This window comes from Paroedura picta, chromosome 13, assembly GCF_049243985.1.
Source record: "Paroedura picta isolate Pp20150507F chromosome 13, Ppicta_v3.0, whole genome shotgun sequence".
NCBI lineage: Eukaryota > Metazoa > Chordata > Lepidosauria > Squamata > Gekkonidae > Paroedura > Paroedura picta.
Window position 1 is genome coordinate 17,542,006 of NC_135381.1, and position 17,964 is coordinate 17,559,969.

The following is a 17,964-nucleotide window of genomic DNA, read 5'->3' on the forward strand; positions in this document are numbered from 1 at the left end:
CAAATACAGTCTCATCTTAACATTATCTGGAATTCTTGACATTATGACCGAATCAATCACAACCAAAGGGAAACAGAAAGCAATTGTGGGCAGAACAGTGCAAAGACTAGCTCACTGTCTCCTATGGGAAAGTGAGAATTAACATTATTGATTCATGTGGTAATGGGGTAATGGGGAACAAAAGGCCATTTTCTCAAACAGAGGGGGGGGAAACATTTGTTGTACAGTACATTTAACATTAAGGATCCTGAGGTTATCCATATCTTGTAGAAGAAGGCATGGGAGTTTGGGCTCAATTACCAAATAATAGAGGTGCAAAATGCAACGAATTTCATTATACAGCATTTCAGTCCAAGAAAACATATTCTACCACCTCAGAACATCAGTTAGCATCTTTATTTGGAAATAATGTTTTTCATGCAATGTTATCTGTGAATCAGAGCACAGATTCAAAGTCACCAATAATATTTAATTAACTTTTTTTAAAGTCTTAAAATATTTTGATACTGCAGATAGAAAAAGCTCCTACCATATGTTCTTCGAAAGTACCCTGTGGATTTTTCTTAGGCTTTTCCTTGTGAAATAAATCTGTAAGTCTGTTGGTGGTAAACAGTATGAATTAAGCCCTGCTCATTTGTCTTATTAGATTCACAAGAGACATCTGCAACTAATTTTCAGTTAAACGTGCATGGATTGCTTTGCACACTGCCTGTCACTATGTCAGAAGCTGAGAGAAGTTTTTACCAAACCTAGTACTCATGAAAAAACACACTATTACACAAGACAGTTAACCATGCAGTCCTAAGCATACCATAACCTTCTATGCCCACTGAAATCAACAGACTTAGGACAGGATTCTATTTCGGGTCGCACTGTAAACCCGCCTAGCTGTTTTGTCTATTGACTGTGAACTTGCAAGAGACATTGCTCAGGGGAGGGGGGATTATTCATGATTCAGCAATACCAGTAAAAAGGGGCATTTGCTGGTTGATTGCAATGAAATAATCAAAACTTTGAAGGGCAATATCTTAGGATCCAACAAAATGTCCACAGGATTTTTAAGGTTCTTCTTCATGATAGATACCACATTAAACAAAAATAGGAAGGCAAGGTTTGGATAGGGTAGCAAACTCGGGCGTGGCCAACGTACAATTTTCAAACGATAGAAAATGTAACTTCAGATTTAAAACAGAAATGTTTATTTTGCAACTCCTGTGATTGTATGCATGGTCACAGTGGCATGTTACGATGCACACTACACATCTGCACCCTGAGTGCCTTTGTATCAACACCTCTCCCACCTTCTGATGGGATATAAGGACTCAGCCTCCTTCCTACTCGTATCTGATGAAGACAGCTTAGTCTCTCAAAACCGTATACCCTGAAATTTTGCTATTCTCTGTGGTGCTATGGACTCAAATCTAACTGGGACCAATTAAATGATGTTGCTTAATGGCTACAGTGAGCCAGTGGTAAGCAGGCTGCATACATATTAAGGCTTTGCCTGCTGTTGGAAAATGCGAGGGAGCTTGGGAAAGATTTTGCAGACGTTGCTTAGAAATGAAAAAGTAGGCAAGCAGTGGACTCAATGGCATTTGTATACCAGTGGCTGTTGTATACCAGTCAGGGTTTGTGCAGTATCTGACTGATTTCTATTACTAATGAAGGAATTAGGGAATACAAGATGGCTAGAACATGGAAATCATTCAACATAATCAATTCTGTCTCTGGTACTGTTTTTCCAAGGTGGATCAAATACAACAAGGCTATTTGAATGGACTTGCACAATGAATACTGAGCAAAGCCAGTAATATTGTTGGAGGATTGATTTGTATTCTTGCGTGTTCTCTGCAGTAATTTTATGACACATAATCCCAATTTGGGTAACCTATGGTTCTAGGTATGCTACCTTTATTGCTTTGTTGTCTTTTATCCTTTCAGCATTGATTTTATTATGGCTTTTGTTTTTGACTCTTTTATTATCAGTGACGTTTTTGTAGGCAGTTTTGCCAAACAGCTAGATGGACATTTTATACCCTTAATATTGAAAACAGGCTCCCGAGGTAAGGCTTGGTCAGAAGTGAGAGAAGAGCAGAAGAAACAATGCAGGACCTTTCACCATAAAAATGCTTTTGCTCAGTTTCTGTCCTTCATCGCTCCCAACCTTCAGCTCACGGGTGCTGGTAGAGGAGGCAGCGGCTCTGGGGTTGGGCAAGTGCTGCAGGGTGACCAGTGCCATAGCTGGACTGGAGGTGGAGCCGAGACGACACAGCTGGGGCCAGGGCCGGGCGGTTCCTCCAGGCAGCCTGCCTCTCCCCCGTCTGCCACTGCCTCCTTGTCTGCCTGGGCAGCCTCCGCCAGTCTGCTCCAACTAAGAGTGTAACAATAGAATTGATTGAGAGAAGGGTGAGACAAGGAGGAACCAACTTTAATAAAAAAGTGGTTGGGAAAAGGTGGAGTGAACCAGATCATACGTGAGCTCTGCTTGTGGCTGAAAATGAGGGAACAGGTATGTGTGTGTCAATGCTTAATTTAATCTTGAATGAGAAAGGTGTCGAAACATTCAGCTACAGTGAAGCAGTACAGTGTTGCAGCAAAATAAAACAGAGCTCTAGTGGGACCTTAAAGTGAAAGAACAAGTTGGCAAGCTCTTCCTGTTAGTCTCTGGGAGGTCAGAATATCTGCTGAGCAACACTGCTCCTCTCCCTCACTCCACAGAGGTCCTGAAAACAATCTGCTGCCACTGGATTATCTCCGGCGACGTGAAGTCAGACATCCAGCAGACAGTACTTGCACTGCCAATGAGAGGCATGGCGTAGGTGCCACACCTGCCCAGTACATTTCTACTAGGTAGCACAGAGGCAATCTATCACAACTTTACTATTTCAAGCTCCCATGCTCCAGAGACGGCGTGCTTACCTGCTACCCCTGCTACCCCTCCCTTTTACAGTACTTCAGATAGCCAGACCAAATAGGCATTATGTGTTTTCAGAGATCAGGCTTAAAGGTAAAGGTAAAGGTATCCCCTGTGCAAGCACCGAGTCATGTCTGACCCCTGGGGTGACGCCCTCCAGCGTTTTCATGGCAGACTCAATACGGGGTGGTTTGCCAGTGCCTTCCCCAGTCCTGACCGTTTACCCCCCAGCAAGCTGGGTACTCATTTTACCGACCTCGGAAGGATGGAAGCCTGAGTCAACCTTGAGCCGGCTGCTGGGATCGAACTCCCAACCTCATGGGCATAGCTTTCAGACGGATGCCTTACCACTCTGCGCCACAAGAGGCTCTAAGATCAGGCTTAGAGATTCAAAATATAAAGTTTAATAAATGATCAAAAAGAATATATGCTGTGTTCAAGAGTTAAGACTGAGCAAGGGTACAAAGAAAAGGTGGAAACATGCAGTCCCCTCCCTAAATTATGTTTCAATAGGATAGGCTAGTTACTTGACGTCACAGCACCTTAAAGTTCAGCAATATCTTGGGGCATGTCCACACACCATTAAAAATAGTGTTACGCCAGCTGAGTAGCGTAATGGTACATATAATTGCGCCTCCTGGCCCCTCCTCGCCTTTTTTGCTGTCTCGCTCTTCTCTGACACCATTCTGCACTTCTCCCCCTCCACAAGTGCTGCTGGAAATGGCGGAAGAGAGCAACACAATTTAAACGTGACAATCTTCCACCTGTCAATCAAGCTGGACAACCAATTTCCTTTCTCCATGCTGGGCCCATGATGCCCGCTAATTAAAAAAAAAATCAATAGTTCTCCTTGAAATGCCTATGCATCTAATCATAGATGTATAATGCTTCTTTATTGCCAGTGCTTATGGCAGTGGTTCTCAACCTACCGAATGCCACGACCCTTTAATACAGTTCCTCATGTTGCTCCAGGCAGTTCATAAAAAAAAAAAAACTCTTGTCCCTGGGAGAAAACGGAGGCAGGTGCAAGGGCAGGACATTGAAGGCGGAGATAGTGCTTCTTTGCCTTCATACATTTTTTTGCTGGTGGCCTGCTGGTTGCTCTCCGGTAGGTAGTGCTACATATGTTGGTGAATCATTCACCAACTAGTGCTTTAAAGTGGAGGATGTTGCCAGCTGTTTACTGCTCAGATGCTGCATGTTGGTGACCTAATGTGGAGGGGCTGGAATATAATGACAACGAAAGGTAAGTATCTCACTATTTTTAAAGGTTGCGGAAATCCCCTTGGTTCTCATGGTTATTACTTCTTCCCATTGTCCCTCACTAGATGAACTAAATGGAGTTACCTAGCTTAAAGTCAGTCCTTCACCATTTGTTCCCATCTGAGAAGAGCAAGGTGGAAAAGAGGATGGAAGAGCAAAAAGAAAATTTGTAATCTAACCTGAGGAGCCTGTTCCACCTTACGTTTATCTTATTCTTGCTTTCTGTATAAGAAGAGAATAATTTATAGCAACTTGGATCTTTGGTGTCACTTTGCAGCAGGTGTGAGGTGGTAAACAATTGTCCTGTTTCAACCAGAGTCATCATTGCAACCAAGAGCCTGAGCTCAAAGGCTCCTTCTGTCCATTATAAGTATGCAGCTGGATTCTTGAACCCATGTGGAATATAATCATGATTTAAAATATTGGGGTACATTCCAAGAGAGCCAGTTTGGTGTAGTGGTTAGGAGTGCAGACTTCTAATCTGGCATGCCAGGTTCAATTCTGCACTCCCCAACATGTAGCCAGCTGGGTGACCTTGGGCTCACCACAGCGTTGATAAAACTCTTCTGACCGAGCAGTGATATCAGGCTCTCTCAGCCTCACCCACCCCACAGGGTGTCTGTTGTGGGGAGAGGAAAGGGAAGGCGACTGGAAGCCACTTTGAGCCTCCTTCGGGTAGAGAAAAGCAGCATATAAGAACCAACTCTTCTTCTTCTTCTTCTTCAAGGTGGGCAATTCTCCAGAACTAACAATATTTATTTCAGCATGAACCCTCATGAGTTTGAGCTCACTTCATCATACCTTTAAGCCAGCACTCTGTAAACCTTAGGGAGGGGGCATCTGCATCATTACTCATGAAGTTGTGATTGATCCTTGTTTCTTTGACATGAATATACTGATTTACCTTAGTTAATACACTGCTCCCTTAGTCACTATATTTCTCAGCTGTGAATCTGTACATCTAAATGATATATATATACGTACTGTATGTACCACATTGCTATGAGCTTAATATGTGTTTGACTCACCTTTTGGCTCTTGACATCTGAAGACCTCTTTTAACATGCAGTTTTAGTTCCTGCTTTCTGCATGTAGTAAATGGTTTGCATGAGCCCCACCACCGGTTCTCTGTCAGTGTTGACAGATACTGCCCATAGCCCTACCCACTTATGTTCATCTAGCTTCATCTGTGAAATGCTGGGAGTACATACAGTTCTGGGGATAATAATGAAAACAACCACAGTGTACTAATAGAGAATTCAGTGTAGTAATAGAGAAGTCATGTGAAATTTCACTTTCCTTTTTTCCCTGCATTTAGATATTCTCTCTCTCTAGTCCCTTCCTCCACATTTTAGAAGAGAAGAAGAAGAAGAGTTGGTTCTTATATGCCGCTTTTCCCTACCCGAAGGAGGCTCAAAGTGGCTTACAATTGCCTTCCCATTCCTCTCCCCACAACAGACACCCTGTGGGGTGGGTGAGGCTGAGAGAGCGCTGATATCACTGCCCAGTCAGAACCCTTTTTATCAGTGCTGTGGCGAGCCCAAGGTCACCCAGCTGGCTGCATGTGGGGGAGCACAGAATCGAACCTGGCATGCCAGATTAGAAGTCCGCACTCCTAAACACTACACCAAACTGGTTCTACACCAAACTGGCACTACACCTTTAGCAGGATGATTACAAAATGATTACATTGGCCACATTTTTTTCATTGTTGATCCTATGCACCATTTACCATATGTTCAGTGGGATTTTGTAACACATGCTTGCTACTTCCGTACATGTCTGTGGTACTTTTAAGTTTGGGGCTTTAGTTAACATTAGGACATTCCTTATTTGTTTGCAAAATTTATACCCCATCTTTCTATCCTCATCAGGCCATCAAGGTGGCTAACAGATTAAAAAATACATAATAAAAATCACAGATTAAAATCAGTACTTGCAGTCCCATTGTTTAATCATTCAGTTTGATGAGCTTTCTAAGAGAACTTTGCCAAGATATTGGTGTGGGGGGAGGGAAGAAAGTGTGGTTCTTCCTGGAAACAGATTCAGACTGAGATAAAACGAAGTGTGCCATCATGAAAAAATATCTGTGTGCAATTTGATTCAAGTTGTGTGCATGCGCTAGCAGACTCTAAGATTTGCAATGACCAGGAAAATGATAAAAAATATGAGACATTCTTGCCTTCTCTTTGTACCTTTAGCAGCAGCTTGCCCTGTGCAGAAATCAACAAGTCAAGCTTTTCATGACAGAGGGATTAGCAGTTGAACGACAGTGCTGATATTTGTAGATCTTGAAGCCATCAATGGTAAGGAGCTGGTAATTGCAGGAGTAAACAGTTTACCCTGCTGTGTCTAAAAGCACACCAGCATTAGATATTTGTCCCAATAAATACTAGGAATATTCAGGTAACTTCTGTGCACTAGCACCCAAAAGGGGCCATGGAAACTGGTTGGCAAAGAACTGTTTTAAGGGGAGTTTTATGGGTATTTTGTATTCTGATTTTATATTGTAAGCCACCACAAGACGACATTGTCGAGAGTGGTGGGATATAAATCAAAGCATAAACAAACAAACAAATAGGTGGGTAGCCATGTTAGCCGTGTTGATCTGAAGTGGCAGAACAAAAATGTTAGTCCAAAGGCACCTTTAAGACCAACAAAGCTTTATTCAAGGTGTGAGATTTCGTGTGCAGGCACACAATGGAACAAAAATAAGATTTTTAGTTTGCTGCTGCCTCCAGCTTCCAGTAGATGGCATAAACATATCATGGACTCATATTGTAGCCACAGAAGGAAGACTGCCCTCAGTGCTGATACCATGATCTTCAAACACCTGGACTGTGTGATCCACAACTGGATTGCTACTTGACTTGAAGGGGCTATCCATAAACTTCTTTTTGCATTCCTGAAGGATTCCACAATAAACTGTAAACAGAATCACACTTGGCGTAGGGCTACATTCCCATTCAGCAGGATCCTAAGCATATTTACTCAGGAGTACAATTCATTCAGGAAATTTGAACTGAATTATTACTCACACTTTATGAGCATTCTTTGCAACACTCTTCCCACCTTCTGATTAGCTTTAAAGGACTCAGTTTGCCACTTCTCTTCTAGATTCGAGTGGGTAGCCATGTTGGTCTGAAGCAGCAGAACAAATTTTGAGTCCAGTGGCACCTTTAAAACCAATCAAGTTTTATTAAAGGTTTTATACAATGACACTGTATCTGAGGACGTGTGCATGCACATGAAAGCTCATACCTTGTATAAAAGTTTGTTGGTCTTAAAGGTGCCACATCTGGGCCTATTCTGTACACAATCGATAATGCACTTTAGAAGTAGATTTCAATGCACTTTAGAAGTAGATTTTCCTGTTCTGCACAGGAATATCCAGCTGCCAAAGCACATTGAAAGTGCATTATCCTATGTGTACGAAATGGGCTCTAGTCTGCTGCCTCTGACAAAAGGAACGTGACTCTCAAAAACTTACAACCTGAAACTCTGGTTGCTCTCTACAGTGCTACTAAATTCAGATATAACTGTCCCATAACAAATTACGCTATGTTTTCTAAATGGGATAAATTCAAGATAAGGCATTTCCTGAAACATTTTCTCAAAAGTGTATTTTTATATGCAAAACAATCCAGTTCCGTTATGGGCTGCAGATGCCCAGCGAACTATGACCAAGCATCAGTTGTGGGCAGCATGGGAACAAACTGATTCTTAATGTGTTTAGAAAGAATTCAGAGGAGGATAACAGAAAGCAAAACATGAGGGATGATGAAAGGACTCTGGACACTGGTCTGATCAGAAGGAAGGCCAATTATCTGCAAATATTTGTGAGACAAGAAAGGCAGCAGAACTAGATCTTTATAGACAGAGATAAGGTGCATGGCTGTACAATCCTAGAAAACATGATCAGTGGAGAAGTGAGACTATTAGCCTGATTATTCACTGGCAGAAAACAGCTTCCTGGAAAGTCCTTTTTTGGGGGAAAGGATAGACCTAGCAGACATAGGTGTGCTTGTCTGAGAGACAGCAGTAAAAGGGCCCTGTTCCTTAAAGCCCCTTCCAGTTCCAAACTCAGGATTCTTCTAATCCAGAGCACAGCATGGAAATAAAGGGGGGTGGGGGTGGAAAGTACTGTCAAATGGCAGCTGATTTATGACTACCCCATTAGACAAGACAAGAAACATTCCGGGATGGCTCACCATTTTCTGCCCCTGTGTAGAGACTGTGGACTTGGTGATCTTCCAAAGCAAATACTAATCATGTTTGACTCTACTTAGCTTAGGTCACCCTGCTCAAGGCATAGAAACGAAATGAGATAGTAATACACTAGTAATTTTGCCCCAGCCATGGTCAGAGACTCCAGTCAAAGTAACAGGGGATGCACTTCCTGCCTTGCTCCTCCACCAGTAATACAATCTTCTCCCCAGCCTGCTGTTTACACCAGGTGGGAAGGGACACCAGGTGGGAAGGGACACGGTGGTGGAACAGGACAGGAGAAAGTTACAGCTACAGTACTGATTGGGACTCTACATCATTTAAAGGAAAGTACCTGGCAAGTGCCTACCCAAAACAGTAAAGAAGTGCTGGAGACAGACAATGGTTCCTTCAGAGATTGACAGCATCTTGAAAGACACAGCCTGATGCTCATCTTTGTCTCTGTCGAATGGGATTTTGAATTGTTTTGAAACCTGCGGTGCCTATTTTGGTGGGTCAAAGGTAATGCGCATGCACTGTGAGAAGCACCATTTCTCTCTAACCACTTCCAGTTCTCTCTAAATCCCTTGTCTGTCCTGAGCTACAGTTTCTACTTGCCTACAGGCCAAAGGCAATCAATGGCATCCAACTTGGATGCTGCTCACTATCACCTTTCCAGAAAAATGTAATAGAAAGAGGAAAGGGAAATCTAGTTATCGGATTAGTAGGAAACAAAGGCAGCAAGCACTTCTTGACAGCGTTTCCTTTCCCTAGCCTTAGTGGAAAATCCCACAACAGTTCCGTTAAATCCAGGAGAACCACTCACAGGAGCACTGAGTTCAGTGTATTTCTGGAGAAATAACTGTGTGACACAGTTGGGGGGGCAGGAGGATGTTGCTGAGCAGAACACCCTGAAACCAAAGAGAGTCAAGCAGGGTTATGCCCTTGTATATGCCTCCAACCCTATACTGTGTCCCCTGTCCTACCAAAACACACACAATACATCTGTTGAAACATACCCCAAGACTCTAGTGTTTTGACTATACAATACCAATATTGATGTCTCTCTAGAACCAGAACAAGCTGTTCCAGTGGGAAGAAGTAGCAGGTATCTGGGAAGAGGACAGTACAAAACGACCCACTGGATAAATAGGGCTCAAATTCCTACATACCTGGTGGACCATTGGATCACAGATGTGATGTGTGTGGAGGAGGGACTTCCACCTCTCCCCACTGCATTTTCCATGACCTACATCATTTGGGAGAGCACTACTTGGTATGCTGGGGAACCCACAAGTATTGATTTGATTTATTGATTTATTGATTTATATACCACCGTTCGCCAAAAGGTCTCACGGCAGTTAACAATAAAACATAAAATCAAAATAAAATCACATAAAATCCCATAAATATCCCATTATTACAATAAAAAGATGGCATTCTATTCTGAGGCACCACACATGAGGAGAACCTGCAATTCGTGTGTATCTGTGACACAATGTGAAGATACTGGCCCCAACATGTCTTCTCCATAATAAATGAACTGGCCGTTAAGGATCTTCTGTAGATTCAGATATCTTTATTGGCATATAATGGTAAATACGTAAAGCAACGAGAAATAAAATTCCAGGCAAAGACATAGATTACAATGAAAGTGTCTTATGTCGTGCAGTCGATGTGCATCAGAGGTAGATTGGTCCTGATCGACAGGATTTTTGCAATGTCCACTATCCATGAGGCACCTTCAGACAACATCTTCACCAGGTGTTTATCCTCAGCACACAAATACTTCAGATTTCCCATTAAAAACCCCAGATAGTGATGGTACATCTGAACTGGGGCAGTTGAATAATAGGTGGGGAAGTATTCTGAACATTACATCCATGCAGGCAACTTCTCTCATTTCGGGGAATTTGAAGGTGACGACCTCTTGATAGGTTTGAAGGAAAAATATGTAAACATGTTTTTTGGGGGTAATCATCTAAAACTTGTAGGTATAAGGGCACTGATTTGGAGAAGGATCTTCTGTACAAAGACAAGAGCTTGAGAAGAGCCTTGCTGGATTAGGCAGAATCCTCCCATACTGTCCATCTCCAGCACCTGGGATACAAGGTACACTGCCTCTGAATATGTAGGTTCTATTTCAGTATTTGAGAGATCTCTCTTCTTCTCTTTTAAAACCTCTTGTATGCCTAAAAAGTGCTATTAATACTTTTTTCCTGCCTAGTTTTTAACCTACAGACTTGTTTTGACAGCCTGAAGGCAGGAGATATTAAATTGCCTGGAACTGGGCCTTATCTTTATTCACAGTCCTCAGTTGCTAGTTAATCGCCAGTTCTACTGGGCTGGTCCCTGCCTTCTCTCTCTCTCTCTCTCTCTCTCTCTCTCTCTCTCTCGCTGGCTAGCTAGCTAAACACAATTTAAGCTACTTTCCCTGTGGGGGATCTGGCTCTGTAAGATGCTTCCAGAGTCTTCCACTTCTCCTTGGCCTCACGCCTAAATAACTTGTCGGGTTACAGGGCTTTATTGTGCATTTTGATAGGATTAAACCTTTCGTCTCAAACTGGCACATTTGATTTAGGAACACATAACTTTTCCTAGTATCATTTCCCCATTCATGTTTATGAGCAGTCGAATTATTTTATGGACAGCCTTCTGTAGACACACAGTTCATTTTCTTCTTGCTCTCCAGAACCTTTCCCCCGGGGCAGCTTTTGGGAAGGCAGCTCCACCTGAGGCAAAGGGCTTAGATCAGGGGTAGTCAAACTGCGGCCCTCCAGATGTCCATGGACTACAATTCCCACAAGCCCCTGCCAGCGAATGCTGGCAGCGGCTCATGGGAATTGTAGTCCATGGACATCTGGAGGGCCGCAGTTTGACTACCCCTGGCTTAGATGTTGTCTGCCTGATTTCAGGAGATCCTAGCTGAAATCTCCTCTCTGCCACGAAAGCTTGGTGGGTGTGTTGTTTTCTCCCAGCCTAATCTACCTGACAGGGATAAAACAGAGAGGGGAGGGGGGAGCAACTCTGGAAGTTGCTTCAGGTCTCCAGTAGGGAGAAAAGTGTGACATAAATACTTCAATAAAATAAAGACAGTTTGTCCAAGAGCCAAATTTAAAGATGCCCGAAATGAACTGGAACCTTCTCCACATGCATCAGAAGAGCCAAAGACCTTCACCAAAGACAACTCCATTTTAAGACAAATGAGTAAAAGGTGGCTGTCAAGTTTCAACCGAGGGTGTGTATGTGTGTGAAAAACAGCTATACAGTTATGTGTTCAGGAGAAGAAACACATTAGACGCATGTTGCAAATGTGTACTCAGACATAAATTACTTGGGGGACAAATGGGCCAGAAGCTCTCCTGGAAACTTAACAGCCCTCTTCGTAAGTTACACAGGAACAATCTATGCAAATCAGACACTTGACTTTACTGTACAGATACGTTGAATAATCCTCACTTGATATTTAACTTATGTGAGTGAAAGGCCCCCCCCGCCCCCAATTTACACAGGTACTGGCCCCTGGTTTAATTTGTAAAGCAAGCACGTGTTGGCTTTCTCTTATAGATGGGTTTTTTTTTAAGTGCCGACTATACGCGCGTTCACTGTAACGTGTGAACAGGAAAACAGTGGGCTAGCATCTTTACACGCGCAAGGAAGCCTGGCTGCCTTCCTGAAGTCGACCGTGCGTATCGGAAGCGCCAGCCGGGAGCTCCGAGCCACGATCCCTACCTTCCGACATCCGAGCAAATCCTGGTGTCGGCGGCCACGGCTGCACGCGAATACCTCGGCGGGGCGCACCGGGACCGGGTCAGGAGCACCGCCAGCACCACCGCCGCGAGGACCGTCGCGGTCAGCACCGCCGCCAGGCAGTAGAAGCCGCGCCGCTTCGCCGACGCCATCTCCTCCGCCGGCCCGACTCTGCGCAGCGGCGCGGGGGAGTCCACTTTTAAGGGGCGGCCCCCTCCCCCGCCCGTGCGGCGCCGCCTCCCTCTCCCCTGCCCGGGAGAAGCAGCAGCTCCAGCAAGAGACCCTCGCCCGCCCCGGCGGCTAAGGCAGCTGCAGACCCCTCGCCCCCGGGAGCCTTGGCCGCGCTAAAACGCCTGGAGACCCAGATCAGCTCCCGGGACCGCCGCCTTTCCCCGTTGGGTTCTTTCCCGTCCAGGGCGGGAGCGCTCGCCTGCTGCAGAAAGTGGCTTCCCCGGGGACTTGCGCGTGAGCGCCTTTCGGGATTTGGCGCCTTTCCGCGTGGCACGAGGCCCGTCCCGGGATTTGCAGCCTGCCGGTGGATAAGGGTAGTCGTTTTGCAGGGGCTCATTGCGGGCTGCTTGCACTGGAAGCCGGAAGCCTTCGTGCAAAGGCCAAACGGTGAGCTCTGCCGCCTCAACCAGCGTCGCGGGATTAGTAGAAGAGTTGGCCCTTCAGGCCATCGAGTCCAAATCCTTTCTCAGTGCAGGATCAGCCTAAAGCACGGGTAGTCAACCTGTGGTCCTCCAGATATCCATGGACTACAATTCCCATGAGCCCCTGCCAGCGAATGCTGGCAGGGGCTCATGGGAATTGTAGTCCATGGACATCTGGAGGACCACAGGTTGACTACCGGCATCCCTGGTAAGTGGGATGTACTAAAAGGAATGACAAGAATGCCCACGGATGGAGCCCATGTAAGTCAATTGGCATTCGTGCCTCCCATTATTTCCAGTGGGGCTTCCAGCCACTCCCATAGTTTCCAAGGGGCATTCTTGTCATTCCTTTTAGTACATCCCTGGGTGTATCTGTCCAGTCGCTGCTTGAAGATTGCCAGGGAAGGGGAGCTCACTATCTCCTCCTAAGCACACTCTTAGCTCCTTTGAGAAAGAGCACAAAGAAGAAGGAGTAGACGAGTTGGTTTTTATACCCCACTTTTCGCAACTCAAAGCAGCTTACAATCGCCTTTCCTTCCTCTTCCCACAACAGACACCAAGCCGGTTCTTGAGCCAAATAAATAAATGTGAGGGAACACACAGAGACTCGACTTTCACTGGATGTGTTTATTATGAGGTCTGCCGTCTTGTCGCACAGTTTTGCTACATATCTTCGCTGCACTGACATCTCAGGAGAATGGCAGGACATAATTTGCCAGCTCCAGACTTGGAAAAGTGTTGCCAGATCCAGGTTGGAAAACACCTGTAGATTTGGGGATGGAGCCTGGGGAGGCCTGGCCCTCAGTGGGGTGCAATGCCATGGCATCCACCCTCCAATGCAGGGGTAGTCAAACTGCAGCCCTCCAGATGTCCATGGACTACAATTCCCATGAGCCACTGCCAGCCACTGCTCATGGGAATTGTAGTCCATGGACATCTGGAGGGCTGCAGTTTGACTACCCCTGCTCCAAAGTATCCATTTTCTCCAAGAAAATTTAGCTCTGTAGCCTGAACATAAGCTGTAATTCCAAGGGATCCCCACAGCCCACCTGGAGGTTGGCATCCCCTGTCATACTACAATTCTAATTCTTTTATTTAAAATGTCTTCCTGAACACTTCTCTTTTGCATATTCTGTAAAATGATCTAAATGCAGACAGGGGGGGATCATTTGAGGAAGGGGAGAGAGGAGGGAGATATCTAGCAGCATCAGAACAAACAGCATTATAGACCTCACTGAGTCCAAACTGATCTTCTTCTATGGGAAGGTGTGGAATTTCATAGAAGAAGCCTTGGACTCTGACCAACAAGCTCCAGCTCCTCTGGATTTTAAGTCTGAAGCACTGAACTGTTGTCCATGCTTATCCCCTCTTCCTCCCATAAAAAGCCCCGTTTCAGAGACAGTTTCAGAGTCCCCTTGTTCTTCTATTCCTGCTACTTTGCCTTGAAATAAAACAGTGTTAATCAGAACAAGAATGTCCAGGATTTTCGCCAAGCTCCCAGTCGGAACATTCTCCCACTGACCTGTTGCCACCCGATGGCTATTTCCTGTCTCTTTAACATGTCCTAAAATTAGTTAAAAGTAAACAAGATTGACAGCTTCTTTTTAATGAGGGTTACTGTTGAGTTGTGTTGTCTTTGTTTTATGAAGCAGAACTGGGACTATTCCAGTGCTACATGCTGCTGAGGCTGCCCCTGACTGCATTTCAAGAAAGGTGTAAATGGTGGCGTTTCAGTGTTAATAGCACGTAATTGCCCTTTGTTTTGGGAGGTGGGAAAGTGACAGATAAATAAACTAACTCATAAGCCAAGTGGGAAACAAGGCTGGGTGGAATCTTAGCCCTAAAATGTACAACCAGCCAAAGGCTATAACTGAGCTTCCACCAGACAGGCTTATAGTCTACTAATAACCTCCAGATTGAAAAGGTGGGAACCATATTTGTCTGTTATGATGATGATGTTATCCATTCAGTCATGTCCGACCCACGGCAATTCTATCATTAAGCCCATTCCCCACTATTTCAAGGAATTCCAGGGACTTACCTGGCTAGTTTTGGTGTCTCAAGGATATAAGCGCATTGTTGATATTTATGTAATATGTACTTATTTACAAATATACTAGTAAAGGAGGAGGCAAAGAGGCAATCCTATTGGGCAAGAGGTCCACTACTCATCATTAGATCCTGAGACAGAGATTGTGTGCCCCAGTGTGTCATTTCACAGCAGTCCCTGTCTGCTTCTGCCTACCAAAATTCAGACTGCTGGTTTTTCACATCCATACCTATCTTCTCTACCTTCTCACTTCAGGTTCCAGTGGGTGCTTCAACACAACTGTCAGGGATGGGGCAGGGAAAACACCTCTAACAATTATCTCACAATGGAAGGACCCATCACCCAACTGCATTAATAGAAGTGGACAAACTGCTGGGGTCAGTGAGAGCAAGCATTTGCCCCTTGAACCCATCTGTCCTGGCTGCTCAACTTGGGTGACAGGTGGATAGGTGGTCCCGAGGGAGATTGTGAACCTCTCCTTGACATCTGGAGAGTACCCCCGACGAGCTCAAGGAGGCAGTGGTTTGTCTTCTCCTGAAAAAGCTACCTCTGGACCCGCAGGACCACGCCAATTACCACCGTGTCACATTTAGTGTTCTTGGGAAGGTGGTGGAGTGGGCCGTGGTGGACCAGCTCTTGCCATGTTTGGAAGAAACTTTAGCCCTAGACTGGCTTCCATCTTGGCCACAGGGTGGAGACCGCGCTGGTTGCTCTGACTGATGATATCCGGGGCGGTTTGGCCATCCTCGTTCTTTTAGATCTGTCGGCCACATTTGATGTGGCCAACCACAAGTTGTTGGCCCACCGCCTTGCTGTGACCAGTATTAGGGGGACCACGCTGAAATGGCTGGTCTCCTTTCTCTGGAATCGGATGCAGAGGGTGGCTGTGGAGGAAGAGCTGTCGGATCCCGTGGCACTTCCTTGCGGGTGCCACAGGAAGCGATACTCTCCCTCACGCTTTCCAACATCTACATGCGCCTTCTAGCCCAGCTGGTATGGAGTTTTGGGCTGAATTGTCACCAATATGCAGATGACACTCAGCTCTTTCTCCTGATAGATAGCTGGTCGGACTCCCCTCCAGCAATATTTGCACCCTCTCACCTGATTACTTGACCCTTGTCTTTCTTATAACAGGACTGGCCAAGTCTAGAAGGTTGTTAATGTTGCAGCCGGAGGAATGCCACTCTAGGGGAAGCTGACTCTGGATCTGATTGGTGATAACAACTCTTGATCAGTTATGGACCTCCCATTGTTCAGTTGAGCAGATCCCAGCTGTGGCATATATTCTATCGACTGACCCCTTCTCTTTGCTATTGAACATCTTGGAAATGTTGTCCACTGACTGGAGGTATATGGCTGCCAGTCTGGTAATGGCACCCAACCTCTGTTTCTCTTTTTCATCTGGTTAAAAGGTAAAGATACAATAAAAGGAAATACCAGGCATTTATGTTGAATTAAGAATATAAAAAGCAAAAACGTATACAAATGTGGAAAAGGAGAATGATAAACATATTTCTACACTGCCTAAAAACATGATCCTCCAAGCAGGGTCCAAAACCTGCTTACAAATAGTTCCTTCTTTGTGGATGATTATTTAAGCTATGTTTTTTCTACACTTGGAACAAGAGCAGGGGTTCTGTTGCTTCCCTAGAGAACTTCAGGCAGCTCTATTATAAATAATAGTTCTCTAATATAAACAATAGTTTTTATATCCTTGCCAGCAGCCAAATGACTCTCTCTTCACTCTCAGTAGAGTCAGATAGATATGCTTTACATGGATTGAAATCTTACTGTTTAGATTTCCTGGTAAGTCTTTTAGCCAATGGGAGCAAGAGTTAGGCAACAATGGGAAATAAGGTTAGCTAAACAATGGGAGGTTGGAACTGGCAGCTGATGGACCGGAAACAGGGAAGAGCATACTTTCCAGCAAAACTTAACACATATTAAAGAGTTTGTCAGTTAAACTGGGGAACAAATTGTAGGTTACTGCTGAGAGGTTTGGACACAGGGAATTAAAACATTACTATATGTCCAGAATGCAGCAGCCAGGGTCCTCACAGGAACCTCGTTCCAACATCTGCACTAGTTACCATTTGAACTCTGGATCAGGATTAAGATCTTGGTCACCTTTAAGGCCATACATGGTTTGGGCCCGTTGTACCTGAGGGACCACCTCACTGTCTATACCCACCGAAGAGCTCTATGCTCCGCAATTTCCAACTGGCTGGTGATCCCTGGCCCCAAAGAAGCACGTCTGATCTCAACCAGGGCCAAGGAGATTGAGGATGGGAAGAGCAGCCATGAAGAAGCTAGAAAGGCTCCTAAGTGTAAGAATGCATCTTTGGTGACCGAGATCAGGATAACTCATTCCATTTTATTCCCCATTACGATGTATGGGAAATTAAAGTTGGACAGTGAAGAAAGCTGACAGGAAGAAAGTTGATTCATTGGACATATGTTGGATGAGTGTTTTATGATACCATGGAATGCCAAAAAGGCATGAATGAGTTCAAGGAAGCTTAAACACTTCCTAGAAACTAAAATGACTAATGAACTTTGGTCTCAAAAGAGGACAAGATTAACTGGAAATTGCAATAATGCGAGGAAAGTTGAAGGCAGCAAAGAAAGAGAAAGATGCAACAGGATATAGATTGACTCAGGACACCCAAAGTGGTCAGACCCATGTGCCCCAGGTTTGAATTCTTATTGTACCATGGAAGCTTGCTGGGTGACTTTGGGTCAGTCATACACTCTCAGCCTCACCAACCATATAGGGTTGTTGTGAGGATAAAATAGAAGAGATAATGATGTAAGCAACTTTGGGTCCCCATTGGGGTGAAATGTGGGAGGGAAGCAAGCAAGCAAGCAATCCACAGCCTTTTGTTTGCAAGACCTGAGCAAAGTTGTTAGCAATAGGATATTTTACAGGTTATTAATTAATTCATACATTTGCAATAAAATGGAAACATCTTAATACATACAAGTTTTAAAAACAATGAAAAGAATAAAGGTATTCAGGGTCTAACTTCAAAACATAATTTTGAAACTGCTTGATCGCACTTAAAATGGCAATTAAAGAAAGCAATAGAAGAAAACAAGAAAATTGACTATGATGGATGGAGAAACAT

The 17,964-nt window shown here is 44.6% G+C and overlaps 1 protein-coding gene across 2 annotated transcripts in view; it reads right to left on the reverse strand.

Annotated features, from left to right (window-relative positions):
- GGT5 (gamma-glutamyltransferase 5) overlaps nt 1-12,668 on the reverse strand; it is a 35,940-nt gene extending 23,272 nt beyond the window's left edge. For both annotated transcript variants that reach the window (XR_013226422.1, XM_077309369.1), the window contains exon 1: nt 12,116-12,668. Coding sequence is in view for 1 of the 2 variants with exons in the window: in XM_077309369.1 (XP_077165484.1) it covers nt 12,116-12,285 (170 nt within the window). In the remaining variant the exon portion in view is untranslated. The remainder of the gene's footprint in view (nt 1-12,115) is intronic.
- Nucleotides 12,669-17,964: the final 5,296 nt, after the last annotated feature.